Genomic DNA, 9,826 nt, shown 5'->3' on the forward strand with positions numbered 1-9,826 from the left:
ACACGTGAACTCCCACATGCTCATAGGCTCATGAACGTTAGGTCAAACTTCAGATTTAAGTCCAAATTGGTGAACTTGACCATGGTCCAGATCAGATCTTTCTCTCTCTGAATGTGTCCCGCATTTTAGATCTACAACATTTACAATTATGGTGCTGCAGCATCTCAAGGCTTCCATCTTTACTCCCTCATTATGGCATGATTATGACTCTGTCCCTGTGCTTTAAAGTCTGAGCCCACATATGCAGCAGCCTGGTTGACTGCCTACTTGCAGACTGTTTACACATGTGCTCAAACATGATTTTCACAGTCGCTGATATATTCCCCTTTTCCCTATTTATCTAGTTTCAGTTTCCCCCCTCGTGCACACAGCGCGCACTCACTGTTCATGCACACACAGCCGCAGTTGTTTGTATATGTGGGGATATTTTCAAACAGAGCCAGTGAAGGATATACAGCCAGTGGTAAACACGGGGTTCGAAGGTGGAGTGTCGGTGTTCTATCTCTCGTGTTTGTTTACAGGAGCTCCCCCTGCTCTTTGCGGGCCAGGGAGATAAATGATGGATGGAGACAATTTGAGGAAGAGAGTACTTCTCCTTTAATAGAAATACAGCCAGGGGTTCTTAATCAGAAGTATCAAATATAGTAGCGAAGCCAATATTTTTAAAACACTGCACATCTCTGAGGCAGCGCCAGAAATCAATTGTCCTAGGAATTACCGAAATAGCCCATTGCTTCATATCACCGACAATTTCCAAATGAACTTCTTCCTGCTTGAATATTGTTATGAAGCATTTCCTATTGTTAATCTCTGTAACGCCCAGATTTTTCATCCCAAAGAGTTTATTGTAACTCCATCACTGAGGCCGCACCATGGGACAGAAATAACAGTAATATGGCTCTTTTTTTTTAAGCCCAAACATGTGTGCAGAAGCCCAAAGTAGCATGCATACATGCATTCATAAACATTTGCGGACTTGTAAACATGGATTTTGAACATGAACCAAGTTAGGGTCCGGATGTCACTGATTACCATGAGTGTTGTGTTTCAAAAGTGAGTCACCTACCTAGCCTGCAATGATTAACACTCAGACCTGCACTCTTGATTCCGTCAGTGGCCTCTTCTGATGCAGTGGATGTTGGGTAATTAAGGCCTAATCCAGCACTGTCTCTGTTCATATGAAAATGCAAAGACACGATCGAAGCGCTGTCAAGAGCATGGCAAACCAACCGCCGGCGATATAACCCAAACGTTAAAGCCATGTTGGCCAAATAGAAGCCTAAGAAAGCAATTACTGGTACGCTACCTGCAACTACAGGTCTGACCGGGTCTCCTCAAAAACCAGCGATGTCGCCGGTGGGGTCTATGTCGTGGGTGTGTTGGATTATGTTGCAGTGACCTCCGTTTTGCATTTGGGCGCCTCTGCTGCTCATTATGGTGCAAGAATCACTCTACATTTATGTGTAAACATGTAAAAAGTCCTGTTATCAAGGTTAGCACCAGCACTATTCTGCCCACGTCCACCACTGCACAAAATTGCCTCAGGTAAACAAAGGAGATAACGGAGCACACTTTGTCATCACAAGCCAAAAACTCTGTTATAAAGGGGTCTTTTTCTGTGGCCTAACCCAGCCTGACTGTGCGGCTGTGAAAACAAAATGTATAGCAACAGCTACTTTTAAAAATGTACATGTGGATGGCGCCCAAGTATTTATGCATGCTCAAGGATCATTCTGACATGCCATCTAGGTCTCAAGAAGGACTAATTTGTTTAGAGAACAGATACCAGCAGGGTCCTGCCAGTGGACCAAAGGTGCAACCTGTTTTTACCCAGAGACCATGTTGTAAGTCTTCAGGGTCACAGTGCTGTGATGTGTTGGCACCGTGTGCATGCTTGCCGTCATGGGAGTGTGGAGATGACGGTTTCACACACCGGATAACTTGAGAGGCCTGGAAAAGAGAAACCACCATGACCTCAATGAGGGCAGAGGTCTTGGTATGTGTCAAGAAAAGCAAAGGCAAATTGGCGAATGCTTCAGATTCCTGACGAACAAAAGGGAATAAAATCACCAAAGCTTTACTTCTCTGGATTTTGGGAATGGTGATCCTCCTCTGTGCACCTCAGCTTTTACCAGCCCCTCCTTTCAAACATTCTCTCTCAAATGGTTCCTCTTGTATGTGGTGAGACACTGCAACTTGTAAACTCAGAGGTCCAACATGTACACAGTGCTAATGACCTCCAGACAACCTTAATTGTGATTTTTAGCAGTTTGAAGCCGCTGTTTTTGTTCCTTAATTGCTTTAAGTCTACCCTCCAGAATCCAGTCCAACTCATGTGACTCGTCCTCCTCATAAACATCAAACACAACCACATCCTCAAGACAGTCGTTTACAGCACCGACGAACCCAGATAGAGCCAAATTGTATGATAGCTGAATTTCAAGGAAGGAAGGGCATCTGTGTCATTCCAGCCGTATTATGAGATCATTCTGGAGAATACACAAGAATAGGTGAAAACATTGAAATCAGACATATACTGTTTCTGGTTACTACTTGTGGCTGAGAGAAAGCTGAGGTTTGTTTGTGTTTGTTTACATTGAAGTGATTTAAAGTCACCCCTAGTAACCCAGCAGATGTGAAACCTTTTGCTTCTTCCCTTTCCCCTCATATTATAGCTCCGTTCAGTGCTCCACATTTCTACACTCTGTCCCTCGAGAACTATAAACAAAGCTGTCTGCTTCATTCAATACAGAGAGACGTTTCAGTTTAAAGGTGAGTTTAAGTTTCATTGGCCACACTGAAACCAAACCACGCTGAAAGCCATAAACGAGAGGTTGGATAAGTCCAGGCTCTAAACCGAGCTGCTTCTTATTTGGGAGTTTTACATTTGTGGAGTTAAGTGCACTGTGAGGGTTTTTTTTCTTTCTTTTTTTTTAATTTTATGCAACAGGAAAAGGATGCATTTCATCATGTTTATGCCAAGCCTAATTTAAGTCTTTCACCACAACTAGCTCATAGCTACCTCTGATATTTTTAGTAGTTTTGTACATGACCGAGACGTTTTGAGTACATGAGGGAAATCCGCATTTTCCATTTCAACTCTCATTTTCAGATTCTTCTTAACCCTCTGTATCTCTTTTCCACACTGCTTTTTCCATCTGTTTGATCCCTCACTCGTCATGGCTTACATTAGGTCTTCTCCTCACCCTCGAACATTGTCCTGCTCTAATCCCACGCATTGAACTGCTTTGGAGATGGTTTGTATGGCTGTGATATTTCCTACATCTGTGAAATTACAAGGCAAATCCACTTTGCCTTTGCAAAGCTTCTGTTGCAGTTCACAGCGCTGACATAAAGAAACTGAGTGCTTTTATGGTATTAGCCAACTCTCAGCGATGCATTAATGGTGTCCTTACCATCAATAACTATTAGGAAGCAAAGCAAGGAAATTGAAATTTGAGCGACTCTTCAACATGATCACATACAGTCAACATGTTGTGTGTACATTTCGATGTAGCCTTTCTCTGACTCACTAGTGTTGAAGATTTCGCAAATCTTCGAATCACTTTTGTACATGTGCCACTTGTTGCATTGTGTGGGAAACCATGTTTACTTCTCTTAGTTCTTAGTAAATGTTGTTATTGTAGCAGGTGGCCACTCAGGTATGAAGTAGTTTTACTGCAGATTGTACAAATCATTCCACTTTTAAAACCCCTCGGTCTTAAGCAGCCAGTTTTAACCTCAGCTTCTCTGAGACTCACTTGTTTTAAACCTGTGAGCTGTGGGTTATGTGCTTTGACACAGCAGTGCTGTGCTGGTGGGACCTTTTTGTTTTTTGTATATTCAGTATGGTTGCTATGTGTGAGCCTCTCCTGGATTCATGGACGAGGGTAGTTTTGGGGGGGGGGGGGACTTCATTTTGGCCTAGCGATGATTTGGTGGAGCTCTGTTAAATGTGAAGCGTTCTTACGTTTCCTCGTGTCACTCATCAAAACTTTTTTTCCTCATTGAAGCTCATAAACACTTTTTATTTTTAGGCTGCCATGTCCACTTGGTACAGTTTATTCAGCATGTGCAAAGTGAAGATGACTTTTATGGGCTGGAATGTGCTAAAAAGTGCGATGTCCCAGCTTGGTGCAAATAAAAGATCAGCACCCACAGCACAGAATCACGATGAGACCAATAGACTGTATAAAGTATAAGAAGAGGTTATGAGAAAGGATAATGTCTTTGCTTCAGGAAATATTTACCTGGCTAAGATTTGTATAAGTTTGTCTTAACTTTGGGCTCCTGAATACTTTTCTATTTGTGCATAAAACAACCTAGACACTGGAAACACTAGAAATTTTGAAAAAACAAAACATGACAAAGTGCAATAGAGACCGAAATAGAGAACAAATCAAGAAGTGACTTAAATGTGGCACAACATCAGATCTGTGTGCAGCGATGAGGAGACTGAGGCCATCGTCAAATTACTAATAAACATAAATGCCTTATCTTTCCCACATTTTCCACAGGTTTTGTTTTTTGAGGTTTGACTGGCATATTTTTAATTACATCATGTTGCACCTTCTTGCCGATTTTCTGGAAATTCTGATTAAATTTGGACAGAAATGTGACAAAAGGAGAATTGTTATTTTCAAGTTTAGCTTCTTCTGGCTGAGTGATGTCGTCTTCTCTACAGTCTGCTTGCATTACAAACAATTAACTCTCCCAGTTCAAGGCTGTTTTAACAGGTGCTTTATTGGAGTGCACAGCCTTGTGCACACACTTAAATCTAATAATCCAGACCAATTTAACCATAAAGCTGTCGCAGGAGAAGGGAACCAGCCATTTCCTCTCTGACCACAGCCCAGCGACAGGCCCCAAACACCCCTGCTGCACACTTCTGTTCACCTTTTGAGCGTGTGTGTGTGTTAGGGCTTGGTGAGCACGTGGCGTAGGACCACTCCGCAGCTTCCTGTTCTGCCCTGCGGTCAAATGCCATTGGCTCAAAAGACGAGCTGACAAACTAACACACACTCACATGGAGGTCAGTCTGCAGCGAAAAGCTGCATCCTGTTCCCTTGAGTTTTCAGTACTACTCTGAAGTGCATTTGTTAAACAATCTTGGACAACTATTGCTCATAATCCTTACTAAACTCCCCCAGTGTCATCATTGTACCTTTTAGTATTCATTCGTCATAGCAACCTACCTAGTCCTCATTGCTGTCACTTTACAGCTCCTCAAGAGTACTTTGAGAGCTTAACGAGAGTGTTATCATTACCTTTCCCTGTCCTCTCCATCCTAACTGGCGAGGTTTGAGTCGGTGACCTTTGCTGTTAGCAACTTCGCCCAAACCTAAACTCATAACAGTACACACAACCCCCTCCCTCCTCAATCCTTACATACTAATTGCTCTTCCTTTTCTCAAAGCCACCTGTACTTTGCCAGTTGTCTGAACATCTTCAAAGAGATCTCCACCCCATGACATTTGTGTCTATGTACATGTCGGGTCATTGCTGTTTAAAGTGAGGGGTGTGTGTTGTGTGTCGTTAGCTTCTCTCCTTCCTAGAATAAAGGGGAAAAAAATGCATCACTCTCTTTATTCAGCGTACACAGACGCGCACACATCCAAACAGCGCTGCTAAATAGATTCCTGGCAAACACAAGCTGTGTTGACAGGAGAGATGAGCTGCTGTTCCTGTTGCAGCTTGCCGAAGGCACAGAGCTGGGCCCACGTTCAAAAAGAGCCGCCACTGTTGAAGCCACAAAGCCAGCAGACTTGTTGCTACTGCCTCTGCCAACACACACAAACACACACACAAACACACACAGAGTCCTGCGTTGCTGTATCAAAGGCGGCCAGGCTGGTGGTTGACTATTTGAACAGGTGATATCCATTTACATCTGCTGACCCTGTTGGCTTCATGCCTGTTAGGAAATCGCTCTGTCAGGCAAGTCAATCACGCACAAGTTTTACTAGTTAGCTGCACATTCATTTAGTTTATTGTTAGGAAAGACCCTTGTCAGTTAGATCTTGTCTTATTGGGTTGCAATATGTGTAGACTGTACTTTTCAAAGGTACCTTTCTGTGAGTAGGACAGATCCATTTCATCAGTTACATAATATCACTGAGGTGGTTCTGCTTGCCTGTCTTGACAGGTTGACATAGCGACTGATGATGATTGCCTGGGTTGGGCGATATGATGGTATATACCATGCAACAGAAGACATGGGTCCTCTGTTTCTCATGTGACGTGAGAGTGACTGTTGGTAGAGGCAACGCATCGCAGAAGAAGAGAATGACAAGAAACATGGGGCTCAAAACCTGCAACACTTGAAATGTTACATTAATTTGAGAACTGCTGCACCGAAAAATATTCAAATGTGTTAAATTCACTTGGAATTACAGTTTGCTAAAATGCAGACAAATAAATTGAATACTGATATTTTGCTGAAATACTTAGAATTTCCCTCACCCTTTTCCCTACAACTAATAAAACCTTAAAGAGGGGGACTGTAAAGCTCTCCACGGGCAGCTGCACCCCTCACCCACTGCTCAATTCTGCTCCGACCTCGAGTCATAATTACTGATGTCCTGCACGCCCCTCGTCCTGACTCCATCCATTAAAGGCCCGAAAGCCATTTCCCTAATCAGTGCCGGTAAGGGGTCTGGCTTCTGGTTGGCTTCTGTGTTTCATGTCAGCGTTGCGGGAGATAATCTCACTTTGATGTTTGGTTGGTAAATTGCACTTGGCTGTCCACCATGGAGGTATCATCATGTGAATGTCAGCTCTGTGTTTTATGCACATGACCCTGACCTTGCAGAGACAAAAACAGTCCAGTGTTTGTGATGAATACTACTAATGCACCTTTCTGTTTTTCCTCCCTTCTTCTTGTCTGTGTTCCTGTTGATTTCTTCGCCAATACCTCAGAGGGGCACAGAGGGTTTTTGGAAGTCGGTGGCTCACTATGTGCCTCGGGAGCCAACAGAGATAAGAATCCTCAATCCCTATTTCATCCAGGAGGCTGCCTTCCAGTTCATAGGCCTGCCCTTCAACAATGGTCTAATGGGCAAAGGGGTAAGACACGTGCACACTAACAATGTCATGATTTTCTTTTGCCAACTTTTTCAAAATTTTCTTGGAAGACACACATTTTCAATATGGAATCGGGGACTTGCACATAAAGAGGAAAAAGGGAAAGTTATCTGCCTTCATAAGTGACTGAACATCCAGCAGTTGGATTGTGTTTTTGCAGGGAAATGAGCTGAGAAGTCTGGATGAGTCCATACAGACACTGTGCTGTCGTTAGCTCACAGAAAGAACTGAAATGATCATTATCAGTACTGCTACACTGAAGCCAAGCTTAGATGATGACAGCACTGTGCCCTGAATTGCACCATTGTCTGTTTACATAGATGGAAGAAGAAAATACAAATGTTAAATAATCTACTGTTTCTTCAGTCAAGTCTGGCCTAACTTACAAGAGCAGTATTTGTCACTCATCTAACTGGAGCTCTGATGAGGACACAGTTGCACCAAAGCTATAGAAGTGAAATGTACTTTTTCACCAACTTAATAAAGATCTGCTCTTTAGTTGTATTTTAATTTAATATTTTTACACTTTAATCTTTGTTTTAAAGGTTTTCTTGGAAGATCGTTACCCCAGAATGTCAGTGTAGTCTGTCCATGCAAAATGCAAAGAGGAAAGGAAAGTAGATTAAAAGGACTGCATTGCCAAAAATGTTGAATACCTCCTGCAAACCTGTTCCAGTCTGAGTTCTGCAGCACCCCGTTGTTTCATTCAATGTTAGAAGCTGATGTATGTGCTTTGCTCATGAATCATGCTTGTGTGGACTTGAGACTGCTGTATCCGGTCTTGACCAGAGAACATTTTGGTGGAGAGATAGAGGGAACGCGTTTCAGCTGGTGACCACTGGCCTGAACACAGAGCAGAGGGATCTAATGTCATGATCGTGTGGCATTTGAAATCAAATACTGCTGCGTATGTGTACGTAGCCGAGTATAAACAAGACGGTTTGTATTCACGTGTCATTGAGTTGTGCGTGTGTTGTGTTTTTAAGTAGAGGGCGGTATTGTTGGAATATTGGAGAGGACATGAGGAGTGTATCACCGTAGCTCTGCCCTCTGGGGCCACCAGAACACCCCTGCATGAACTCCACTCTGCAACATGTGTTTAACATGTGGGCATCTGGCCTGTGTGTGTGTGAGAGAGAGTGTGTTGCTCATTTGTGTGTGCACATCATGTTTGTGTCTGAGTGTTTGCAGTGCTGTCTCATACAACACAGGCTGCAGAGCTCTATGATTTGGCACATTCTTTCCCCAGAACACTTTCCTGCCTATCTCCTGACCGTCGTGGGTTATGTTTAAGTTTGTGGAAATTAATGAGGAGGTCTATTTGTTACACTGGTGTTTACGTTGAGTGTGTATGTGAGAGTGTGCGTGTAAATTAATCTGTATTAGAACACGCAGTAGGGGGTTTTCCAGCTGCTGGTTCAGCTCCACCTACCCTGAGGGGCTGCAAATCAGGGTAATGATTTAAATGGGGCCTCCCTCCACTCTTTCTTCTGCAGCCTTTTTTTTTTTCCAACACACACACACACACACACACACACACACACACACACACACACACACACACACACACACACACACACACACACACTGCCCCTGTACCCCCCAGATCTCTGGCAGCCCAAGGTGGTTAGGAAGCACAGTTCAACCCTGTAGATCACTGTGTCGTTGCAGGGGTCTGCAGGGGTCGCGTCTTAAAGGTAATAGTTAATCACCAAGTGCTCAAAGTCAGTTAGCAGCAGTGGAGCAGAACAAAGACGGGGGAGAAAGGAGGGAGGGAGGCAGATACATGAGAGAGTGGACATATGTCTCTAAGCTAGTGTCAAAAACCATGATCAGTTTCAAAATTGGCTGAAAATGATAATACTGCACATGTTTTTGTCCACATTAATCCCTGTGTTAGCTTAAATAAACAAAGAGAGTGTGTGCTGTGATGTACTGACAGCCGGCTTCTCTGTTTTCACTACAGAACATTCCAACTTTGGGAACAGTTGCTATAACGATGGCTCTGCATAACTGCGATGAGGTGGCGGTGGCTGGTTTCGGCTACGACATGAACACGCCCCACGCACCTCTGCACTACTATGAGACTGTCAAGATGTCCGCCATAAAAGAGGTGAGTTCTTGAGCGTCTGAGCACATCAGTGAGAAGTGAAGAACAAATGAAGAAAGAAATAACGGTAATCTCTGATGAGGAGTGAGGGTGGAGCCAAAACACATTCCCTGCAAAGCATTCACTGCCTGCTCTGATGGTAATATTAGTCTAAGAACTGTGCATGAATTGAACGTCCCTCAGCTTTTGTGTCGACGTGACAGAGACGTGACAGTTCTGAGCTGGAGCTCGGATCTGTCTTTCAGGACTCATGCAGATGAGCTCCTCGTACTCCTTCTACTTGTACTTATTCAGATATGAGGGCTAAATGGCAGGCTCTTTTGTGCTGTTGGAACTGTGAAGGTGGGAGGAAAAATGTCTGTCGGGTGCCATAAAATGCATGTTCTTTGTATGATATTTGTACCATCAGTTAGAATGTGCGTGTGTTTTGGATGCTGGTATTTTGGATCTAGGACATTCATATCATCTCTGGTCATTAATGTGTTTTAATGAAGTGTTTTGAGGAAATGCATATTTGAACTTCTCTTGTATCCTCTTACCTTAAGAGTACTGAGGACATAAAACAATAAACTATCCTAAAACAAATATGCTCACACAACATTAGCAACAAAGTCTTTGCTCTAAACACCAAAA

At 43.3% G+C, this 9,826-nt stretch overlaps 1 protein-coding gene across 3 annotated transcripts in view; it reads left to right on the forward strand.

The window, feature by feature from the left end:
- The window catches only part of st3gal3b (ST3 beta-galactoside alpha-2,3-sialyltransferase 3b), a 39,554-nt gene that overhangs the window by 23,927 nt on the left and 5,801 nt on the right, over positions 1–9,826 (forward strand). For all 3 annotated transcript variants that reach the window (XM_070974161.1, XM_070974159.1, XM_070974158.1), the window contains 2 exons: positions 6,919–7,065; positions 9,050–9,196. In XM_070974161.1, coding sequence (XP_070830262.1) covers positions 6,919–7,065; positions 9,050–9,196 — 294 coding nt within the window. The remainder of the gene's footprint in view (positions 1–6,918; positions 7,066–9,049; positions 9,197–9,826) is intronic.

Source organism: Chaetodon trifascialis, chromosome 11 (assembly GCF_039877785.1).
Source record: "Chaetodon trifascialis isolate fChaTrf1 chromosome 11, fChaTrf1.hap1, whole genome shotgun sequence".
NCBI lineage: Eukaryota > Metazoa > Chordata > Actinopteri > Chaetodontiformes > Chaetodontidae > Chaetodon > Chaetodon trifascialis.